The sequence below is a fragment of the Terrapene carolina genome, unplaced genomic scaffold (assembly GCF_002925995.2).
Source record: "Terrapene carolina triunguis isolate 2854851 unplaced genomic scaffold, T_m_triunguis-2.0 Scaffold42, whole genome shotgun sequence".
In the NCBI taxonomy this organism is placed as follows: Eukaryota; Metazoa; Chordata; order Testudines; family Emydidae; genus Terrapene; species Terrapene triunguis.
This window is the reverse complement of record NW_020664393.1, coordinates 72,958,492-72,983,207: the sequence shown is the minus strand read 5'-3', so window position 1 is coordinate 72,983,207 and position 24,716 is coordinate 72,958,492. Positions and strand designations below refer to the sequence as shown.

At 42.0% G+C, this 24,716-nt stretch overlaps 1 protein-coding gene across 1 annotated transcript in view; it reads left to right on the top strand.

Moving 5' to 3' along the window:
- Positions 1-192: 192 nt before the first annotated feature.
- CDC5L (cell division cycle 5 like) overlaps positions 193-24,716 on the top strand; it is a 47,246-nt gene continuing 22,722 nt past the window's right edge. Inside the window, exons 1-14 of the mRNA XM_026656051.2 lie at positions 193-646; positions 4,348-4,451; positions 5,398-5,559; positions 6,258-6,385; positions 7,844-7,943; positions 8,665-8,883; positions 10,304-10,448; positions 10,934-11,122; positions 12,729-12,877; positions 14,650-14,812; positions 16,343-16,507; positions 18,480-18,560; positions 18,984-19,229; positions 23,281-23,478. Of these exons, the coding sequence (XP_026511836.1) occupies positions 602-646; positions 4,348-4,451; positions 5,398-5,559; positions 6,258-6,385; positions 7,844-7,943; positions 8,665-8,883; positions 10,304-10,448; positions 10,934-11,122; positions 12,729-12,877; positions 14,650-14,812; positions 16,343-16,507; positions 18,480-18,560; positions 18,984-19,229; positions 23,281-23,478 (2,094 nt within the window). The 5' untranslated portion in view covers positions 193-601. The remainder of the gene's footprint in view (positions 647-4,347; positions 4,452-5,397; positions 5,560-6,257; positions 6,386-7,843; positions 7,944-8,664; positions 8,884-10,303; positions 10,449-10,933; positions 11,123-12,728; positions 12,878-14,649; positions 14,813-16,342; positions 16,508-18,479; positions 18,561-18,983; positions 19,230-23,280; positions 23,479-24,716) is intronic.

The following is a 24,716-nucleotide window of genomic DNA, read 5'->3' as shown; positions in this document are numbered from 1 at the left end:
CAGACGGCTCCCCACCACCCCATCCCAAGAGACACTCCCCTGCACAGCCAGCTCTCCCCAAGCAGGGCCCACTTTGGTTACAGACACACACACACCCCGCCCTCCGGCGCTCCTCGCCCCCCCCCCCCCCCATAACATACGAGGCTGTCTCACCTCCAGGGTCGGACCCAGCCCCGCTCCCTCCTCCCGCAGCCTCGCTCGGACTGGATCGGGTCCCGCAGGTTGCATCCAGCCGGCAGGGTTCTGTGCCCGAAGCACCGCCGGGCGCCAGGTGGCGCTATGACAATGCCGGCTGCCCCTGAGCGGCCCTGCACACCAGCCCTGCTCGAATCTTCCCGTCCCTCCGCCTTCACAACTGCGCACGCGTAGTTTCTGTAATCTCACTAGCGGGAGACTCGTCCCCTCTCAGTGCGCATGCGTGCAGCTACGGCTCACGGACTAACTGCGCGTCGGCTCGGAGTTTTGACACATTCCCCGCGCTCTTGCCCGAACGGCGCCTGCGCAGAATCTCAACCGCCCGTAGCGCGGAGAGACTAGTGGTGCCTCTGCTACGCCGCCATCGTCTGTTTTCTTCCGCAGCCCGCTCGCCTTCGCTGCCAAGATGCCGCGGATTATGATCAAAGGGGGCGTGTGGCGAAACACCGAGGTAGGGGCCGCTTCCACTCCTGAGGCCCAGCCGCAGGGTCGCCCGCTGAGCCTCCGCTGGGCAGCGAGAAGGGGTGGCAGAGCGCATGCGCTGAAACGGGGCTGGAGGGGTCCTGCGCATGCGCAGAGGGTGTCTTCAGAATGGTCTCTGAGATACTTTTCTGTGCCTCGGGTTCTCTAGACCCTGTCCCACCCCCCGCCTGCTTAATACTTGAGGGTCCCCAGTGTGCGGCGGGGGGAGGGCCCAGATCCACATCGGTTCCGTGTGCTGGGAGCTGTTCCCTCTGCAGTCTGGGGTCCCTAGTGTGTAGCATGGGCAGAGAGCCTGGGCCCTGTGTGCTGGGAGCTGTCCCCTCTGCAGTCTGGGGTCCCTAGTGTGTAGCATGGGCAGAGAGCCTGGGCCCTGTGTGCTGGGAACTGTCCCCTCTGCAGTCTGGGGTCCCTAGTGTGTAGTATGGGCAGAGAGCACAGATCCGCCTGGGCTCTGTGTGCTGGGAGCTGTCCCCTCTGCAGTCTGGGGTCCCTAGTGTGTAGCATGGGCAGAGAGCCTGGGCCCTGTGTGCTGGGAGCTGTCCCCTCTGCAGTCTGGGGTGTCTAGTGTGTAGCATGGGCAGAGAGCCTGGGCCCTGTGTGCTGGGAGCTGCCCCCTCTGCAGTCTGGGGTGTCTAGTGTGTAGCATGGGCAGAGAGCCTGGGCCCTGTGTGCTGGGAGCTGCCCCCTCTGCAGTCTGGGGTCCCTAGTGTGTAGCATGGGCAGAGAGCACAGATCCGCACGGGCCCTGTGTGCTGGGAGCTGGCTCTGCTGCAGGCTGGGGTTCACAGTGTGCAGCATAGCCAGGGGTCTCAGATCCATGTGAGCGCCCGTGTGCTGGCAGCGGTCCCCGGTGTGCAGAAATGGGCAGGGGCCCCTTGTGCACTGGGAGCCGGTTCCTCTGCAGGCTTGGGTCCCCAGTGTGCAGTATGAGTAGGGGACTCATATCCACATGTGCCCTGTGTTCTGGGAGCTGTTCTCTGTGCTGGGGTTCAGTGTGTGCTGCATGGGCAGGGGGTCAGAGCCGCATGGGTCCCTGTGTGCTGGAAAGCGTTTCTTTCTGCAGAATGCTTTATCTCTCCCTATGAGGAAGGGTGAGGATAAGTATAGGCTGCTCTTCTATAGTAAGAAGCGTTTCTGACAAAGCAATTATGTGGTCCTTCAGTTAGCTAAAGTTTGGTCATATCCTGACATAACAAGCACAAGCATTTCCCTCCATCTGGCAAGGCCTGTATTCTCCTACCTTCTCAGACTTTCAGAGATATTCTCTCCCCTTCGTCCTTATCCTCTAAAAGGATGATGATCTCAAGAATGCATCTCCTCTGAGGGCTGTACAGAGGCTAGAGTCCTACCAGGATGACACCGAAGCAAGTGTTTGTATTTGGTGCCGTACTATGGTGATTGGTTCATAATAAACATATGAGTAGCTACATGATGGTCATGCAAAAAATTACCAGTGATTATTTGTACATCTTATCAGTGTTATTACTGTAGTGCTAACTTGTAGCAAATGGAATCTTGCAGCAAAAGATGGAAGTATGATATATATATATATAAAGAGAGAGAGAAGATTTTTTCATTTAAAAAAAAATATATATATATATATATATACATCCCTGTAGTATCCCAAACCAAAACTCAGCAGCCTACGGTTAAAGCCACAATGCACTCTGAAGACTTGTGTACATGAGGAAAAACAACTTTGTGCAGTTCAACTGGCACTGAACATAATTTAACTGCAAATTTCTATTGTTGGCAATGGATACTCTTCTTGTATAGACTAGACTATAATGAGTGTTTGTGAAGCACTTGGTAGATCACTTATTTGATCACTTTGTGTGCTTTTCTCTATACAAAACAAGGCTTCTGTTTTCAGCTCAGTTAGGGTGGTCTACACTACTACTTAAGTCACTCGGGTTTGAAAACAACACCCCAATGAGCTACATAAGTTACATCGACTTAAAGCGATGTCTACGCCGCGCTATGTTGGAGGGAGACACTCTCCTGCTGATATAGCTTCCACCTCTCACGGAGGTAGAGTAATTATGCTGACAGGAGAGCGCTCTCCTGTCACCATAACGCATCTTCACCAGATGCGCTACAGCGGCGCAGCTGTGCAATGTAGTGCGGTAGTGTAGACTTTCCCTTAGAAAAAGATGCCATCTGATCCCAGGAAAACTTCAAAGGGTAACTGAGCTTTTCAGCTTTTGTTCACATCTCTGGCCACCGTTCCAGTGAATGCACTTTATGGTTTCCATGCTAGAATAGTCTGCAACAGGTCCATAACTTTCTTCCATAATCTCCTAAATTTTGGGGTTCTAACTTCTTATAATAAAAGTGAAATTTATGGCTTCTGTAGAAGAGGCGAAGTTTGGGCTTGGGGACATGAAGCTGTTTCTGTTTCATGGGATTGATGCTTCTATAACTTTGTCTTCTGAGACAAAACTGTTCTATCTCAACACAGGTTTGAATTCCAGTGTCTTGAAGTTATCTTCACTATGTCACTTGCCATCAGGATGTCATGGTGCACACCTTGTCTTGTGATGTAGTGTCAGTCCTGATGTAGTGTAGTGATGTAGTGTCAGCCCTAATGGACTTTATTGTGAGATAACCCCGTGAAAATTGGAGCTGATGTTTACTGAATTCTTGTAGTGAAGATTTCATGATACTTGGAGATCATATCCTTTTTCCTTTGTTTGAAGTCTTCTCAGGGTCTGCAGCTGTTTCAGTTGAAACACCTGCAAATGGAATATTTCATAAATAGATTTCATATGCCATTGGTTGTTCAGGTTTGGATCAAGAACTTTTCGCACTCCTAAGTAATGTATTGCCATTAAACTGTAAAATTAAGTGTGTCTACAGTTACCTTGTCACAAAACAAGTGTTCCTAACAATACTTTGTTCATACTACACATGTATATCATCATGTCCACTATCTCCAAACAAAGCTGAGAATAGGAAATGGCTGTTAATCTGCCATTTATTTTATTAAATGAACTATACAAGAACAGAAACTTCCTTAGGTTTAGGATGCAAATATCAAAAAATAAACAGTTCTAGCTATGACTGGATCTGCAACCAAGTGCTTGTCTTGATATTAACTTCTTCTTTTTGGGACCTTCAAAGCTTGCTGTTTTTTAGGCAGTTGGCTCAATTTCCATCGCAAACTTGAAACTTCCAATTAAAGGGACATCACCAACTTGAAATCTGCTCAATGTAAAAAAAAGTTGAAAGTGGTTTTAGGTGCCACACATGCCCTAGTTTTCATGCTTTTACCATGTCCTATTGTTAAAAATATTTTCTCACCATCCTTGTTGTGTGAAGGATCCACACAACCCTGGAAACTTACTGTACGGGAGAAACAATGAAACTGGCCATTCACCAAATACCCAAAGTAAATGGCAATAATTTCTTTTGCTAACCTCTTTCAGCTATAGTAATTTTAAATGTTAGCGGTAAGATTAATGGCATTAGTAAAACAGCCCTACATCTTCACTCATCTTCGATGAGAGCAAAATTTTGGAAAGAAGAGGGTTCCTTTGCCCTTCCCACCAGGCCACCATCCTTGTAAAACCCTCTCTTCCATCTCTCCTCACAGAGCTCAAAGCAAGCATTCATCTCTAATAAAGTTTTCTAACGACCCATCGTAATAAGAATTCTTTTTGTTTTAAGGATGAAATTCTTAAAGCAGCTGTGATGAAATATGGCAAAAACCAGTGGTCTCGTATTGCTTCCTTGTTGCACAGAAAATCAGCAAAACAATGCAAAGCCAGATGGTAAGTAGAGAACACAGTAATGGGAAAGTGAGATCCATAGTTAATGTGAATTTAAAAGTTACTATAGAGTTTGTCAATGGTTCAGGTCCAGGGAAGGGAGATAGAGCTTTGTGATTCTTACTTGATTTCATCTTCTGCAGCTATCACAAACTCATATTCCTTGAAAGTAACGTGAGCAAAAATAGAAAGCCATTCACTTTACAGATGACATCAGTGACATCACATAAACTGAAGATACAGGATCATTGTAAAAATTTAGTTCAAAATAACCACTTTGTAGTCTGATTTACATATTTTAACGAGATGTTTGTCAGAAAGAAAATTTACTTTAAACAAGCTCTTTGTATTAATATAAAGAGGCTTTCAGACCATTCAGTTTAGACTCCCCTTTTTTTATTTTCCAGTACTAGATTTGAATGTGTACCAAAAAAACCCCAACCCTTAAAATTAACACACGTACTAACAAATCCATATGAGAATTAGACCCCAATCCTGCAGACACTGAAGCGCGCGTGCTAAATTTAATGGAAGCATAATCCAACGGAACTACTTGCACACTTTAAGTTAAGTGTGTGCTTAAGTATTTACAGTATCAGGGCCTTAATTGTTCTCCACCATTTCTTGTAACCATTTGAAAATGGTATGTAAAACCACATGACTAGTAAAGACTAGTTTTGTGAATCCTGTCTTTTGGCAAAAAAAAAGTGAGGATGAGGAGAGATGGGAAGATCTATATGACAAATGAGAACAAAACATAAAGCTTTATATGTATAAAAGTGCTGCGTACAATACACATTTTTATATAGCCATAGATCAGATATATCCAGGATGAGATTCTGAAATCCCATCATAATGGTGTGTGGAAGCAATATGACTTGCTCACAATTGAATTGTCATAAACTGTCTCAGAAATGCCCTCTTTTTTAATTTTATCGCTGTGTAACAGGTACGAGTGGTTGGACCCAAGTATCAAAAAGACAGAATGGTCACGGGAAGAAGAGGAGAAACTATTACACTTGGCCAAGCTAATGCCAACCCAGTGGAGGACCATTGCTCCAATCATTGGAAGAACAGCTGCGCAGTGCTTGGAACACTATGAATTTCTTTTGTAAGTGACTCTGTTTTGCTAAAGACAAATAGCATGAAAATGTTTGTAGTTTGTTACATAGACATCAGGAGGTTGCTGGCTGTGTGGCGGTATTCTCTTCTTCCTCCCGGGTGCTGCAGCTGGAAGGGCTTCCATTTGGCTTGGGCCTTCTGTAGGCTGCTAGGTTGGGCTACCTAGGTTGATGGGAAAGGCTCCTGGTCCCTGGTGCCTGGAGGGAGGCAGAGAGAGAAATGACTGGCCCATTTCCTATGCTGGCAGGGGTTGCTAGCAGGCCCAGTTCTCTCCTCTCCTTCAAGCTGCTGCTAGGGCTGTTGGTGGTTAGAAGCAACAAGTGAGATGTAGGGTGGTTTGTCTTACAGCAGTTCTCTATTATCAGTATCTTTCCATGGACTGCTGTTGCCCACAACAGATGAGTTCACTTCTGTCACCCTCACTTGTCCACTTTGCATGTTTCATTGCCTCTCTTTCAGTTGTTTTTATTAATTTGTGATGCTTTTGTTTTAGTGGCTTAAATATTAGTGTTCAATGATTCATAATTCTTCTCTGCAGTTAGTAAGTGTCTGTAATATTTACTGTGAGCTACTGGCTTTCATTTCTTGGGCAGTTTTGGGGGTTGGGATTTCAGGAGATAGTTACACATTTTCCCCAGTTTCATAAAGTGGGTCATATCACCTGAATGTGCTGGTACATCTTTACAGGGATAAAGCTGCTCAGAGAGACAATGAGGAAGAAACGGCAGATGATCCTCGAAAACTGAAACCAGGAGAAATTGATCCAAATCCAGAAACCAAACCGGCCCGTCCAGATCCTATTGATATGGATGAAGGTAAATTAAGAATATGTTACATGTATCAGTATTTTTTAACAATTCAGTCTCTTGCAGTTTCTTTGGCCTTTGTTTGCTTCATCCTGTCTCTTCTGTTTTCTCTGTTCCTCCTACAGTCTTTATCTTGTATTCTGCCTCAGGCCTTCTGTTTCACTCTCGTCTTTCAGGTTTCCTCTGTCTTTTCTTCAATTTCATATGGTCCCCTTCCTCCTTTGGATCTGCTCCCCTCCTTCTCTTCTGTCTCTTTATCACCTCTGTTTTCTTGGATGGCTGGTTTTTTATTTCACTGCCTGGCTTTCTGCTATTTACTGCCCTTCCACTGGCAATTCTCCTCTCTGTGTCTTCACACCAGCTAATATCTTCTAGGTGAATCATTACTGAAATGTACCAGTACAAATTCTTCTGTATGTTACACCAGTGATATTTGAGACTGTTAGGAGGGGTAGGAGTCCATGAAGGTGCCCAGGGTGAAGATTGAATAAGGACTGTTCTCAAGTATCATGTTCCTGTCATCATCATAATAGGTCATTCATCATTATTGTGTAGGCCTAAATATAAATGAAATTGTTTTCTTATATTGTGCTAGATCTCCCTTTTACTAGGAATATTCTGATTTCAGTTTAAACAGCCTCGTACATCAGTGAAATATTGCCAACATTATGAATGTTCTTGTGATCTGTTTGGTTCATCTGGTTGGTGGCTTGATCTCTTGTGTTCATCTTGTTGACGTCATTAGGCCTATATGAACCAAAGTTCTTCCATGTTTAAACTCTGTCCTTCCATGTTTAACTCTAATCGGCCTCAAAAGCCAAGGACAGAAATTGGAATGTGTAAATAGCCAGTTACCAATTACGACCTTGCTCATACCAGGTACCAAGCAATAATGATGAGGTTTGCATGTTTCTAGCTGGAGAAGGGGTAATAAACTAAGGGTAAACAGAACCAAATAACTGTTTAGAAGAATGTTACTAACAAGCTAGATTTATAGCCCTAGAATGATTTAACGGCTTAAATGTATAAACATGCCTTCGGTAGAGAGGGGAGGGGGAGTAGAGGGAGAGATGGGGGGGGTGGGAGAGAGGGGGGGCTTAGTTGTGAAATGTATAAGAAGAGAGAAACTGTTTTTTGCTGGTGTGCTTGATTTGAGACTTGCCTGTCTCCTTGCACCACTTTGAGATCTCAAATAAACTTTGATTGTTTCTCCACCCCGGTATGTTTATTGACGCGAAGCACACCGGGCAACGAACCCTGCTGTTGCTGTCCTCGGGCCTCTGTGCCTGCAACAATCTGGTTGTTTGTGTTTATTGTAAAGAGAAAATGTAGAGGGCATGGGGAATCCATGCTGGCACACCGATCCTGGCATCTTTCTAAAGGTTTTCTTCTGATCTTAATATTAACCCCCAGCTCCCCAATATAATGTGAAAAATTGGTAACCTTCCTTCCCTGTACTTTTTGCAGATGAACTTGAAATGCTATCTGAAGCTAGAGCGCGTCTGGCTAATACTCAGGGAAAGAAGGCCAAGAGAAAAGCAAGAGAGAAGCAGCTGGAAGAAGCGAGGTAGACACAACCCATCCCTTCCACTTGTCTGCTCTGTTGTCTCTTTGAGTTTTTAGTTTCTCCCTCTGTCCCTTTCACATGGAATCCCTTCCCTGAACTGATCGGTGAAGCCTCTGCTCTCTCCTCTTTCAACTTCTCTTCAAGACCCACCTCTACTGAGATGCCAAAAAGAAATGATCAAGTTGATGATCTTTGAAAGAAAGATGGGATTAGTTGCTACTTTGCTTTATCTAGTTAGAACGATTAAAAAAATACATTTGCGAATGTGTCTATAACAGCAGTATATGGTGTACCCCTCCCCTATCCTTCATATGCCACTCGTCTTCTTGGGCCCCACTCCTGTAAAGACTTGTTTGTGCTTACACTGATGCAATAGAATTACTCACATTGACTTCACTGGGACTACATGCATTGTACAAAGTAAAGCACATACTTAAGTCTTTGCAGGATCAGGGCTTTAGATTGTAAACTTTTCAGGGCAACGGGCTGTGTCATCGTATCTTTGGATTTGTCTGCACTGCACCTAGCACAATGAGTCTGCAGCCTGACTGGGGCATCTGGGTGCTCCTGGAATATAAACATATAATAATGTCAGTGCTATTATGGCCCATCACATTTTATAAATAATATCTCATCCCTAAGTAATATCTGATGTTAGCAGGTGACTATTGTACAGGAGGCATTAACTTTGAATTAAGTAGCATTTACTGTGTTTCCTCAGACGTCTTGCTGCTCTCCAGAAGAGGAGGGAACTTAGAGCTGCGGGGATAGAGATCCAGAAGAAAAGGAAAAAGAAGAGAGGAGTAGATTACAATGCAGAAATCCCATTTGAAAAGAAGCCTGCTCCTGGCTTTTATGATACATTGGAGGAAAACTACCAGGCACTGGATGCGGACTTCAGGAAGCTACGTCAGCAAGACCTGGATGGAGAATTAAGATCGTAAGTTTGTTTTAAGTTTTATGAGTGAACTTTTAGTGCTCATGTAACAGAGGCCTGGTCTGGGAAAGTGTGTTCCTCACTGGGTATATGCCAGTGCACCTTGATTCTGACTTGCAGGCCCTTTCTCTTTAGTTCTAGGTCTCTTATGATTGCTTGTCTTGGTGAATTTTGTTAGTTTAATAATGTGGAAAAATGTCGACTGGACACAAGAACGAGGCTCCCAAACTCTTTTTTTTACTCCTTGGAACCTAAGAATTTAAAGGCTTTAAAGAATTTAAACCATTGCATCACCTCGCTCTGTCAGATTTTTACATCAGTAAGATAATTGCATTTTAGTTTTCATCAGAGAAATGACTGATTTTTCTTCCTATAAAACATGGCTTTATTAAATTGCTTGTAAGAGCAGCTTTGACATGTCATGGCAATACTTTGTTAGTTTGTTTTATTGCCATTTTGTCTCATGTAATTATATTATTATTATTATTATTATTATAATCTGCTCAAGTACTTTTTCTTTATTTGACAAAATTGTCTCTGCAAATGTGCGCTTGAGAAGTGACCTACATGTTGTCAAATGGAACAGCAGCGCTAGCCAGCATGCTGTTATTTGTACTTCCACAATTCACTTCCAGTTACTTCTGCCAACTGTTCTCTATTGAGTGGGCAGATCCAACAACCCATCCAACTTGATTTACTAGCTCTAATCTAATTAATTTTTCTTTCAATAATTCCTAGTTGAGGCAATCCATTGTATACAGTAGAAATAGCAGACAGCTGTGAATTACGGAGTTGCAGTTCCAGCAAGAGGGTCATGTGATTGTGAACCATGAGAAGGACGCTCGAGTGGCTTCACCAGAAACTCTTGTTGGAATTATAGCCCCTAATTCAAGTGTTGTTTAAAAAAGTGTGTGTAATATACAGATTGAAGCCTGGCTCCATGCCCTACTAACTCTTCCCCCAACTTCCCATGCAAGATTTCATGTGCTGCTTCTCTTACTATTCCTCCAAGGGCAGAGCCTTGTTTCCTAAGCTCCCATGGCTTCCTAGCTTCCTCCTACCACTTGTGGGAGGAAGGGCAGCTCCTGCTTGCTTACACTTGGGGCTTCTTAGTATTTTTCAGTGCTCCTCCCTCTCCCTGCAGTCACTGACGTGCTGTCTAGCTCCAATGGATGTCCACTAACTGTTTCCTAAATCCTGTTATTTACAGATGTGACATTCCTTTGCATGGTTTTCAATCCATATACTATCAATTGACTTCTGATCCACAAGGCCACTACCTCTTCCTGAAATATGATTTGTTACAGCACATCCCACTTTCACCAGCTAGAGCAAAGGATTTTCTGTCTCTCTCGGAAATGCCAGTTTTGCTTTCCTGATCAGTTCTGAGTATTTTAAATGACTTTCTTGTCCATTGTGACAGGGAGAAGGAAGGAAGAGAGCGCAAAAAAGACAAACAGCATATGAAACGGAAGAAAGAATCTGACTTGCCTTCAGCTATTCTTCAGACCAGTGGGGTGTCAGAATTTACTAAAAAAAGAAGCAAACTAGTGCTTCCAGCACCTCAGGTAAATTGTCGCTCAGATGCAAACTGTTCTCAGCTGTCGGATGTTTGGTGGCCTGTGTGAAATGAGTCTAATGGTCACAGTTCTGTACCCAGCGCACCACAGTTGTCGCAGAGACCGAGGTTCAAACAGGCATAGACGGAACTTTTGTCTCATCCATAGAGGTGCTTTTCCTAGGTTCGAGCTGACATACGTTGGCAGGGCAGGGAAGCTTGTTCTGCCATTGTACGTACCGTACCTTTCGACCTCTCAATCTCGCACCTTGTATGATCATACATGTCAGACAGGTTGTTTATTTTTTTTAATGCATTGAATAAGCAACTAGCCAGTGCATTAAGTAGGAGTAGAGTATCTGCTTGAGCTGGGTGAGAGGAGAGTATTCTTAAAGTGCTACCTTTTTCCTTTGGTATGTAATTCTTGATACCTGCCAGTAAGAACTTTATTCTCCCAAATGTAACTTGCTGTTTGATACTGGTTTCCTTTGAAAGATTTCAGATACAGAACTCGAGGAAGTAGTGAAAGTAGGCCAGGCGAGCGAGATTGCACGTCAGACAGCTGAAGAATCTGGAATTACGAACTCTGCTTCCAGCACCCTTTTGTCTGAATACAATGTCACCAACAACAGCATCGCCCTTAGAACGCCCAAAACTCCAGCGGCACAGGACAGGATCCTGCAGGTAAAGTATAAATGTATAGAGCAAGCTCTGTGTTATACTAGAGCGAGGGTACTCAGACTTTGTCCTAGCAAGCCTCCCTAAGCGAAGGAAAACAAGTTATGCCACTCCATAGTTTAGTAAGACAACACAAAGAGGTGAAAATCCTATAGTTTATAAGAATACAAGTAATAAAGTAGAAGGGCTTTGATCAGTATAGTTATAACAAGAGTCTGAGTATCAGAAGTAGTAATTTGATTTCCTAGAGCACCTTTTGTGTTATCTCACAGTTCTGCTCAAAAAGAGTATAAATCATAGCAGCTAAAATAAAACTTGCAAACATTTTAAGGAATTGTAACACCCATTGACACTGCAACACCCCCCACCACGACCTGAGGGGCCCTGGAATGAAGAGAGCAGGGCTCATAGGTGCTAGGGTCGCAGGCAGGGAGAATGGGTACCCCTTTTAGTGCGGGCGGGGCGCCGTGGGTATGGGGGCAGAGCTTGGCACTCCCAGGTTCACCAGTACCATGAGCACAGTAGAGATATGCTGCAGCAGGAAGTCCAGGGTGCTGAGCCAGTAGCTGGGACTGAGGCCGGGGCCAAGGTGGTGCTGCTGTCAGCTGGTTACTCTCCAGCTGCACCAGCGCTATGTGGGAGGCAATATGTCACCCGAGGCAGGAACCCTGTGGGGTCCCCGCTTCTCCCAGAAACTGACCCGACCAGCCATCCATTCCTGCTGCATCTCCCCCCCAAGTGATTAGGTACTTCAGCGTGGGGTGGAAGTGCCATCTGCCTCAAGCCTCACATATAAGCCACTTTTGGAGGCAAGATACTAGAATAGAAGGATCATCATTGTGTTGTACAGTTACAGTTTTGTGTGAATCTGTGTAGTCCACTGTGTTCACCTTTAGGGTTGTCTGATTTCTTTAAGACAAACGGATACAATCTTTGTGAGAAGAAAATGTTCTTGGCTCATTTCAGGCATATACCAAGATTTTCAAAAGTGGCTAAGGCCTGGTCTACCCTACGAAGTTAAGTCGACCTAACTACATCACAAATTTCACCCCCTATGCAACATAATTAGGCTGAACTAAGCCCTGATGTAGACACTTCTAGGTCGATGGGAGAATTCTTCCTTCAACATAGCTACTACCTCTTGGAGAAGTGGATTTATTACATCTAGACACGGCCTTATGATCTTGATGACTTTTGGATGAACGTAGGACACCTTAAAGGGCCCTGATTTTCAGAGGGCGGGAGAACAGCACTTTCTGAAAATCAGGGCCTTTAAAGTGTCTTTAATTGCGTGTCAGAAATCACTGATCACTTTTGAAAATCTTAGCTGTGGTATCTACCCAGATTGAAGAAAACTGAAATATTAAGCAACTCCCTCATTGTAGCAACTAAGGAAGATTAAAATACTCAGCTGTGTTGTAAGACATGTAAGTAGCCAGTGTATTCTTCTTAAAATTAGGAAATTTTTAGCAATTTCAACAAAATACTTTGACATTTAAATGACTATTCAGCATTCATACCTATTTTTTCACCCTAGGACTATTGAACTTGCACAACAGAGTTTGATTTTGGAAATCCTGGTAAAGTGCTCTGTATATTGTCTGTCACACAGGAAGCCCAGAACTTGATGGCTCTGACGAACGTAGACACCCCCCTGAAAGGTGGTCTTAATACCCCCCTCCATGAGAGTGACTTCTCTGGAGTGACACCCCAGAGACAAGTTGTTCAGACTCCAAATACAGTGCTTTCCACACCCTTCAGGTAAAACAAACTATTCAGAGATGGTGGGATGGGTGGAAGTTCTTAAAATATTTTAAATTACAGGATTTGATTATTGTCCTACAAGAAATGCTAGCTTGATTTTTTTTTTTTTTTTTAGCCCTCATTATACCACTTGCTTTTTCTTCTTATCATCTTTTGTCAAGTTGAGAGCCTCACATCTTTTAGTACAGTGTCTATCACAATGGGTACTGGTCCATGACTAAAACTCCTGGCTGCTATGGCAATACAAATATGGTATATTTAAAATGGACAGTGGCATTCTCTGTAACATTTGATCCTAACATTTCCAACGTATCGCATCTGAGTTTCAGCTGTCAAGAGGCACTTGATTAAAACTTCTGTGAACCTTTGAAAAGCTGAGGTGAATATTTTATAGGCCGTGTTTATGTGTCTATATATATATATATATATATATATATATATATATTATATAATTCTTGTACAGCCAATCCAAACATTATGGAATTGTTACTTTGACTCTTACAGTAGGTCCTGAATAAACATATCCCACAAATGCCATATTCCATAGAACTGGAAAATTCCATAGATTCGGTATATTTTGTGGCTGAAGTTTTTCAACTCAAGTTTTAATTTTACTTCTGTTTATCGTACTTGAGGAAGCAGAGGCAAATGAAGTAAATAGGTATTCTTGTGGCAACTTTTCAAAAATAACCTCAGTCTGTTCCCTAAAATTTTTTATCCAGATGCCGCAATTGTATCCACTCAAGCAGGTCTTTATTTTATGCAGAGTCCTTTTGAAGTCAGCGCAGCTTAACACAAGTGCAAAGGTCAGCCTGTGCTGATCCAATTGCTGTCGTGTGTGTGTGTAATCTAATTTTGCATTCAAGTTTTTCATTCACTAAAGATCAGATTTGCACATGCAAATAGGATTGTTTTTGAGGCACCTAACTTTCATGCATTGTGGGTGTTCACATCCAAAATCTTGGATGGGAAAATGTGTGCTTGTTATGTTAGAAACAGTATTTACAATGTCTCTTTTATTTAAAGGAAGCAGTATAACAAAGCAGAACCTTCATGTTAACAGTTTTAAGATGTGTTAGATGTTTTTATTATTTATTCTCTCAACAGAGCAAGTTTAAACATCTAAGAGCCCTTTTAACTGAAATGTTTCCTGTACTTAAGTATTACTCTGTGGCAATCTGTGAAATTTGTAATATTTTGCTGTGACTAACCCATGCAGAATACATGGGGACTTTAGTTGTAACAATACTTCAGAAAAATCTAAGTTAAAAAATATGTTACTTTAATAAATTCAAGCCTGTAATAATTTTTTTGGCACCCGTGGAAAACTGTGTTTTTCATCTGTGCAACCAGAACAAAGCTTTCTCTGGGCTAAATAAAATCAATAGGCTAAGTTAAATGGGCTTTGCCATTCTGACATGTGAAGTGTTTTAAGATGTCCCCATCCTTTCAAGCTAAAGAGAACTGCAGTATTTTTCTAAATACATTTATGCAAGGCTATAGCATTTTTAACTTCGCATCTTAAATACGGTGCTTTGAATCAGTAATAGATTCTCTCTGTGTGCGCGCGCGTGCATTCTCCATTATTGTTTCTTCTATGAAAGAAACCACTTCTATTAAGCTATCATCACAGATTGCGATGTCTTACAAAAAGTTTTGAAAATTGGATCAATTTAGCGGTATCTTACTATATAAAAAAGCATTCAAACTCTTTCAGAGCTGATGCCCTTTGATTAAAAGGTCAAATGTGCCTCTACCTAACTCTATAGGACTCCATCTCATGGAGCAGAAGGTTTGACCCCTCGTGGTGGAATAACTCCTAAACCAGTGGTTGGAGCAACTCCAGGTAGGACTCCCCTGCGAGATAAATTGAACATCAATCCAGAAGAGGGAATGGCAGATTACAATGATCCTTCTTATGCAAAACAACTGGTAAGTAGTACATGTGAGGAAGAGAAGAATGTTCTGTTAACTTCCTGGGATTTGAAATTCATTTTGATCTCCTGTTCAGAACTTGTATTACCAGTTGCATATAAATATTCATTCATGACCTAATAAAATTACATCTTTGCATTTTCATCACATCAAGAATACACTTTAAAAGCAAAAATCTCACCACACATGAAAAAGAAAAACAGCTTTGAGTATGCCCAGTCAAAGAGCTCCACCACTCTCCACCACATAAAGACATTTGGATATAACTAGGCCTCAGTCCCACTTGTATCTTTGAAGTGGAACAGGAAATACTTAGTCCCAAGAAAAGATTCATTTATCCTGTAATCCCATTCCTCCCTCATATCTTGGCCGCCAATTCTAGATACAGGACTTTCTCATCAGTGTACCCCGTTGACAAAATTGAAGTAGAGCGGTATTAAGGTTTATCCATTAGGAGCTGTAGCCCTTGAGATGCCCAATAATGTAGCAGTCTGGTCCAGATTCTTTCATCACTTTTGTCAACAGACATTTCCATTCCTGGATATTCTGCCAGATGAATCTCGCCAAATAGATGTGGTGTAAGAGGGCACAGAACTATATAGGAATTGCCTTGGGAGCTCCTTTTATGTGGCAAATTCTGCAGCCTGTACTGTGGTTTTGGATATCTCCCACCAGAGGCACCAGTGTTTCTCTTTGGGCTAGCAAAAGATTTCCAGTCCAAAGTGCTTGGCACATTCTTTTGAAGGAAATAGCTCTTTTAATCCAGAATCTGAAGTTTTCTCTTAGCTTAAAGAAGCTTTCTCTAAGTCTATTTGGAGGTCCTTGCAAGTGTCTCAGTGCCATCTCATCCTTTTCAAGGGTAAGCTTGGCTCTTGACTTCGGAAGTTCAACAAGAGACTTCAGCTTCCTAACAGTTTCCAGAGGTGCTTTTGCCATTACCCTACTGGCATAATTGCCAGATCTGTGAGCCACTGCATTGAAATTCTAGAGTAGTGATATCTGAAGAGAAATGTTCCATTTAGACAACTCTCCACAAATAGCCCTATATCCAGGCTATGCAACAACTCTCTGTATGAGTAACTTCATAAAGTGCATGTCATCTTGAACTTCTAGTGTCATGTTGAAACTGACAGTGAGAAAAGAGGAGCCACTTCTGTGCTCTACTCCTACACTAAATAGCTGTTTCTCTGGATGCCTTTCCTTGCACCTTTTACAAACTGTTTTCAGGGAAGCTGCACATCTTCCTCCCATAGGCCTCAAGAGACTGTATTCGTAGAGCATGAATTCTGGAGTCATTGTCTTTTGTATAATGTGGATTAATAACATTCATCTTTCATTCGTTAAACTTTCTTTTAAGTTTTTACTTACATTTCCTGTTAAGTTGACTGCATAGCTAGCTAAAATCACCAGATGGAATCTGTGTACTTTTTTCCTGTATTTATTAGTACCTTAGGAAAACGGAAATCTACCAAATAATATAAACCTCTGTGCATTCAGAATGATTAAAACTTGATTAACTTTCAACAGGAAAGAGAGTCTCGTGAGCATCTGCGTCTAGGGCTTATGGGCCTTCCTGCCCCAAAGAATGACTTTGAGATTGTTTTACCGGAAAATGCGGAGAAGGAACTTGAGGAACATGAAACAGATGATACCTATATAGAAGATGCTGCTGATGTGGATGCTCGCAAACAGGTGGGAGTACATTGTGAAATTAGTAAAAGTTCTCTACTCTGTATGTTATTTCCTGTAGCTCAAGATACATACTTAATGAAAGCAATAGGTTGTATGAGGAAAATTAGTAAAACTTACATGTTACCTGCCTTAGGGTAATATTAGAATATTTAAAGGAACACACTCAAGTTAAAAATCACACTTCTGTTGAAATTATTTTTTTAATTTACTAGTATCGTAAATCACACCTAAGCTTAACACGAGGAAAGATATAATAAATATAAATTTTTCTGAAATATTATTTTTTTCTTAGTCACAGTTTTTGGTCCCGATTCTGTAAAGGCTTAAACGTGCTTAACTTTATGCACATGAATTAAATTAAAAACTGTTTATTCAGGTTTTCTTTCAGAATCTAATATGGCAACCACAGAATATTACATGTGAAATATAGTAAGGATGTGCGCCATTTATTGGGCACCTTGTTTTTATTTGTTGCTTTTTCTAAGCTCTTTGGGGTATTAATTTTGGGAACATAATTAGAAATTTTCTTTCAGTGCATACCTTTAAAACAATATTTTAATAATTCTCTTTGCCCTTGGCTATACGTTGGCAAGTGAACTAAAGATGGAAACGAAGCCTGAATCTTTATTCATGTATGACAAACATTTTCCATGTTTGTTAATGCTAAGCTGTCCCATTGAAAGCAAGTGTATATGGAATAGAATATGAATTGTAAGGTCCTATAGCCTATTAATATTACATACTCCTCATTAATGTAGAAATGAGGATCGCTATTCAAAGTATAGTTGGGTGCAAAATTCCCACTTGCCTACTGCTTTACAACAAATAACAGTCACAATGGTGGTGAATGTGGTGTAAATGCTGGGATAAATAGTACTATGGTCATTTTGTAGGTGAGGAGAACAAGTTGCAGGGTCAGGTGCACAGTCCAAGACCTGGTGCTTGGCGGCATTGTGCTTTTAAAAAAACAATACTTCTATTGGCTCTGAAGAGAAGGGGCTCGGAGGAGGCGGCTCTTATACTTTTGGAAAGGTGTAGCTAATGCTCCTCACCTGCATGCATACACACCCCTCCTCTGGCTAGTGTTTGGAGGAGAAGGGGACATTATTATTTAATGATAATGAATAAATGGCCATTGGTCCCTAAGGCAGCAGGCAAGACCTGCTATCCTCCTCAACCTTTCCAGTGTCCTGCAGCCTCCTGCGCAAGTACATTGGGCAAAGTCACTTTATTGTCTTTTTCTCCTCTTGCACACCCATGCGGGGCCAGCTGGTGTCCCGTTTTAAGAGGCAATGTAGTGACAGAGCTAGGATTAAAATTTAGGAGATCCTGGCTACCACTCCTGAGCTTTCAGACAGTGCTGCCTCTCCATTTTATTTGTACCCTGTGTGTTGGAAAGTGTGAGAATCCTCCTATTATTTTCTTAAACGTCCATTATTGTAATTCAGGTGGAGGCTTAGTCCTCTGATTTCATAGAAGGGAGAATGAAAGGAAGTGGTAAGGAGCCTAGGCTGGATGAGCCAGGACCACATGGGATTGTGGAGCAGGTGTCTCAAGAGGTTGAAACCAAAGGGCAGGAGGAATTTCTAAAGAACAAAGAGTATGGAAAAGGATGACCCCAGGGGACAATATTACGGTTGGGTGAAGCATCATTAGGGGTATCTTCTCTAAGGGCCTGATCCAAAGCCCAGGAAAGCCAATGAAAGTCTTTCCATTGAATTCTGTGAGCTTTGGCTGAGGCCCTAAGTTCTGTCTAGTACAGTGGATGGGAGGTAAGCTGTCAGTTGGTCATCATACGCTCTCCCCCATTCTCTTACAGTCTTTTGCTGTAGACTTTATTCTTACCAAAAACCCCGCAAATAATAATAATACCACCTCTACTGCAGTAGCCTAGTGGCATTCATCTTTCTTGTATTACTGGGAATCAGACTATATTGTGGTGGTTGGACTAACATTTGAAATATCTGTTTAGGCTATTCGAGATGCAGAGCGTGTAAAGGAGCTAAAGCGGATGCACAAAGCTGTTCAGAAGGATCTTCCAAGGCCCGCAGAAGTAAGTAAGAGAAGCTTCTTCATGATGATGTAAGATCAAAATGCCGTTTAAAGGAAAAAGAGGAATAAAGGAGACATTGAGAATAGTTGTTTGGCTCTCTTTTAAACAATAGCCACTGTGAGGCATAATACAACTAAGCTGGATCATGAAAGAATAGAATCATTCCTTCAGTATGCTAATTTCATCATCTTGTGGCCAATTTCTGCCTTCATATGGTTATAATCCGTGGGTGTTGCATACGCATAACTGAAAACAAAATTTGGTTTTTAGATTATTGTGCTGGTACAAAGTTCTTTAATCATCTGTTACATACAGCTCAGTATTAAATACCAATATTCTAGTGTGTGCATTGCACAAGTATATTTTGGCTAACATGACATTAATAATGCCTAATGTTTTGGAACACATTTTATTTCTGGCTAGGTAAATGAAACGATTCTGAGACCCTTGAATGTAGAGCCTCCTCTAACAGACTTGCAGAAAAGTGAAGAGCTGATAAAGAAAGAGATGATCACCATGCTTCATTTTGATCTTCTGCATCACCCATATGGAGAGCAGCCTGGGGGTAAAAAGGGGAAAGGCCCAGGATTTGGAACAAACAGTGCGGAGCATATTACATACCTCGAACAAAGTTCTTATGAGAAGCACTCCAAAGAGGACCTCAAGAAGGTAAGAACGATGTGTCACAGGATTACTGACATATGGGCTCCAGGTACTATGATCCTGTCATCTTGCAAGGAAAACAAGCTCAAGCCTGGATGAAATTTAGTGGGAGACCTCTAAGCAACATGTAGGTGCTGCAGGAAGTGTTACTGAAGATGCAGCAGGTGGCACTCTCCCCTGGGGGTTATAACTGAGCCAGTGCTCCAACATGGTGTTGGGAGGCACTGTGTGGTTGGAGGTGCTGTCCTTTGGATGAAACGTAGAACTGTGGTTCTGCTCACCTGTCTGTTAGTAAGAGTAGGAGCTCTATAGCCTCTCCGGTTGCCAAATTACATCTTGATAACAGTCCGTTCCATGAAATTAAATGACCCCAAAGTTTGAATTGGATCTGATATTATTAACTTCCAATCTTCTACTGGCTGTGTAGTGTTCCTGTGCACTGTTAGATGACTGTGTGTTTCTTTTTGTCACTGCTGAGGTGGAAGCAAATCCATGTATTATAAAATAATAATAATACATAACTCTATATAACACTTTACATATTCAAAGCACTGTACAGGCATGAACTAAAGCTCACAAAATTCCTGAAAGTATTACCCATTTTGCACATGGGAAAACCTGAGACTGAATGATGAAGTGGATTTCTCAAGCCGTGCAGTGAGTCAGTGGTAGCGCCAGGATTAGAATTTGGGGCCTTCTGACTCATGCAGACCTCACTGTCTTCCAGTATCCATTGCCTATGTCACAGGGTGTTTAGTTTGTTTTGTAACATTTGGCAAGTGCTTTGAGATCCTTTTGAGATGCTATAGAAGGGTGAACTATAATATGGAAAATAATAATAAAGCATTTTCGATCCCCTTTCCCATCTAATCACTCAGCTTCTAAATAGACTCTAGCTATATCCAGCTCTAAGCCTACAGCATTTGATTTAGGCCATTGCCAGGGCTGCTGCTCTACATCAATATGATCCTCAGTTACAGCAACTGAACTTAAACCATAGCTGGCTGGACATGGCTATGAAGGCAGAATTGGCTGCAACTGGAACAAAGCAGCAGACCTCAGAGCTCCGTTCTCACTTGCATTGTATGCCCAACGTTATATATCAAGATCTCTGGTTGTGGGAGTTCATTTATTAAGTAGTTACAGATGTTTCACTTCACAGCCAAGTGACTGACTGGCAGGTCAGAAATAAAGCAATGGAGTTGGCTCCTTGAGGGGGTCTCCACTGTGAACGTGTCAGTCATCTTTAACTACACTAGCACTTATGTCACTCAGGGCTGTGGAAAAAACACACCCCTGACGGACAGAAGTTACACCGACAGAAGCACTGGTGTGGCCAGCACTGTGTTGGTGGGAGACACTCTCCCATGGACATAGCTCTCCCATCGGCATAATTAAACCACCCCCAACGAGTGGCAGTAGCTTTCTCCCGTCAGTGTAGAGCAGCTACATGGGAGACCTTACAGCGGTGCCCCTTGTAGATTCTCTAGTGTAGATACGTAGGCATAGCCTAAATGTTTATGGCAATCAAAATGGATGAAAAGTACAACCCCTGTAGTACTGTGTATAAGCCTTTTTCATTGGTAGATTCTGTACAAAATCTATCTAGATTCTTAGACTGTGCCCATCACTGTGGTATTTTAGCACCTACATCCCTGGTTACTTGGAAACATCTTAAAAGATGTATAAATGTGAAATATCTTTCCCTGCCCATATCTGACCCATCATTCAAGAGCTATACTTTGTCCAACTCCAACAATGCTGAACAGAATGTACTTCCAATTTGTTATTAAATTAAAAATTACACTTGAAGATTTCTTAGTAGTAGAAATTAAGTAGATGGAAAATATAGTTAATCACGTAGTTTGCTACTCTGCCACTATCAGTTTGTTTCCTAGACTACATTATCTTAGCACTTTGTCCGGACTCTTTTGAAGTGTAACAAGAGTTGGGGCTGCTATCACTTTCCTTAGAGAATATTCCACAGTTTAATAGAGCTCCTGGTCTGGACATTTTCCATATATTCACTAGACATTTTCTTAACTTTAGACAGAATTTGTTTCCCATTCTGTCTGGCTTAATCTCTCTGCACATGGGAGTAGTATCCTCTGTACGTCCAAACTGCACTTTCACATGGAGGTATGGTGGACAATAAGAATGGTCCCTTATGAGGTATTGATCCTCAAGATCCTGCAAGCTTTTCTGATCTTTTTTCCACTTCCTCCTCCAGAAGGTACTGCATTTCCTCAATGATTGCCCTTCTCTGGAAAGGGCTACTAATGATACGCAACATGATACCTGAGCTAATAAAGCTGTGTAGCTTTCACAACCACGAAGTCTAATTCTTAAAGGGGTGAAAATTGATACTAGCAAAAAAATTACCATTTGTGGGATTTAGCTATATTAATAACACTAGGGCTACTCCTTTTCTTTCTTTCTGAGCTACAGGCTTGTGTGGTTAATTAGCTATTCCTTAGATTCACCAGATAAGATGATTTCAGAGACACCCCCTCCCAATATTTTCTTCCTCTCATCTGGTCACCTTATACCCAAGTAGCCTTCTTGATGGTGTGTTGCTATAAACTATAGTTGAAGTTCAGTAATTTATCTAGTGAATCACTACATTTGAAAACTCAGAGTTTGCCTTTTACATCTGTGTGTAATATTGTAAGAAAGAAAGTGTAGTTATGACTCTGTCAATAGTATATGTCACATGGCGGTTTTTGTTTCTCTTATGTATGTGTTCTGTACAGTACATCAGACCTGATGCTATTGGCAGCAGTCGGTTTCACCGCTCCGTTACACCAGCTTTCTGTCAGTGTAACTACATTTGAAGTTGAAGGAGTTACACTGGTATAACAGAACAACTAATTGAGCTCCAGATCTTTGATACTCTTGGCGCCTTAGAGTTCTGTCTTTTGTGCAGTGGGTTCCTGTCCCACAGTAAATGTCATCAGATTATGTTGAGTTATGTGTTGAGAGCTTTTCCTGAAGCTGGAGTGCTGGAGCTCTGGATTTCTTACTTTCTTGTAATGTTGTATTTTAATATTTAGTTTGAAATAGGCCAAGATTTTCAAAAATGACTAGTGAGTTTGGTGCCTCAGATATGGCACATCCAACTTGATATGCCTTTGTAAGATGTGTCAAGGTGCACACCCTGAAATTAAAGCACCCTAGTTTACTAGTCACTCTTGATAACCTTGGCAGTAATCTTTAGTTCTTAAACTTCGTTTTGTCACAAGAACAGTTGCACCACTCTGTGGGTGTGAGAGGAGCTCTTGAAATCTACTTGTCAGTTTGATCTTAATGTCTAAATATCTCTTGTTGGTGTCATTTCAACAGACTGGGACTTGTGCCGTACGTCTCTTTTGGAGGCATATGCGCTCCAGATGGATTGTGTCATGCTTTTTGGTTGTGGGGGAGCATCATGAGTCCTTTCCTCTTCTCTGTTCCTTCCTCATTGTTAAGATGCTTCATAAGCTGATTTGGAAATAGTAGAACATTCAAGTCCTTCTACAAGGTCAAGCTGTATTTTCTTCAGCTGTAATCAGAGTAGTCTTTCTTGCATTGTAGCCCGTATTGCATGGCACACAGATCATCCATTCCTGCTAGAATAGATTTTCTAAACTGTGCTAAGGAGAGCAAGCAAAAGAAAATAGAAAGTGATGGTGTTTTCCATTCCTTAGGCATGTGCTGAAGCAGCTGTTCTTTCTCCCTCTCTTAAGATATGTACTTGTATCTCTTCTTCCCCCCCCCGTTGCATCAATGCTAGGCACCTCAACCTGTCTCTGCTTGTATTAGGTACAGCAGATTGTTGGGATTGGTCAAATTGTGTGAAATGAGGGATAGCTGCAGTGTAAGTAGCCCCATTGCCTAGGTTTCATTTATAATTTAACGCATTTGTGTTGAATTTCATATTTAGCTTAACCTAAAGTGGGCTTTTTGTATGGAGAGAGAAATTACCCCTGAAACTTGCACTCTAAGGGATTGAAAACAACAAGAGGAGTTTTCTCGTTGTCTGTACTTTGTGATTGTAATTTCTCATCATTTCCAACAGGCCCAGGATCTACTGGCACAAGAGATGGAAGTGGTAAAGCAAGGAATGGGGCATGGAGAGCTTTCAAGTGAGGCTTATAACCAGGTGTGGGAAGAATGTTATAGCCAGGTGTTATACCTACCAGGACAGAACCGCTACACACGAGCTAACTTGGCCAGCAAAAAAGACAGAATAGAATCACTTGAAAAAAGGCTTGAGGTGAGTATCATTTTTCATCACTTGCGTCTGATGAAGTGGGCGTTCACCCACGAAAGCTTATGCTCCAATACTTCTGTTAGTCTTAAAGGTGCCACAGAACCCTCTGTTGATTTTTCTGCTTTTTCACTTTGTTTTTTTTTAATGCCAGTTTTCATTGTTTTGACTGATTTACAGATGACTAGATCATTGATTCAGCTATCACAGATCGGATTGCAGAGAAAAGAGAGTCAAGGAGCTCTCCTGGAGCATCTAAAGACCCTCTGCTGTCCACTTTTCTTCCCTAATAGTAGGGGATGGATTTATAAAACATCATGCTTCAGGTTCCCTTCCACAGGTTTTTTAGCATTAACTGTTATAACCCTGGTTATTCTTGTTATCCATATAAACATCCAATCCCTCTTTGAGGCCAAGTGCTTCACAAGATTCAGTGAGTTCCTGTGACCCAGGAAAGGAGGGAAGAGAGTGGATCCCAATGACTCCAGTCCATTTAAACAGGAAACTTCAGACTTTTTTATGCATGTTGGGTCCTCTGGACCTGGAATGTAGGTTAGGTTTTGTGTGTAAGTGTAAAATAAAAATGAAACACCTCTTCAGCAAGTTCAGAATAAAAGAAAGGAAAGAATGAGAAAAACAGTTCAATGAAAATAATTTGATTGGATTTCAATATTTCACTGGGGTGTCTGCAGTTTGAATATCGCAGCATTGCACTAGGGCCTGGGAAGCAGAAAGTGAAACTACTCTTTCTGCAGTTGTCAGAGTTATGCAAAGTGGCTTCCCCTGTTGTCATCTCACTCACCTCAGGTACATACAAAATGCTGCAACCAAAGGCCCCAGTCCAGCAAAACATGTCAGCACAGAGCTAAAGGTAAGCACATAGGGCCAAACATTTCTGCATTGTCTTCCTGTTAGATTAGATTACTCCCCTCCTTGAATCCCTCCATTGGCTTACTCTTACATTCAGCATCAAATGCAAGCTTCTTGTCCTCTGCTTCAAGGCTGTGCATAACGCCTCTCCCTCCCTCACCTACATCTCTTCTCTGTTCTCAACTATTCCTGTATCTGTCTCATTAGCCCCTTGATATTTTTTTTCTTTTGTCTTCATGCTCTCTTTCCTGCTACCTTGTTCTCCTGCTACCTTGTTCCTTCTTCCCCTGTTATGCAAGGCTATAACCTTCCTTTCATTCTAGCCCTCTTAATTGCTTTTTTCTATTTAGAGCCGTTAGACAATGGCTGTTTCT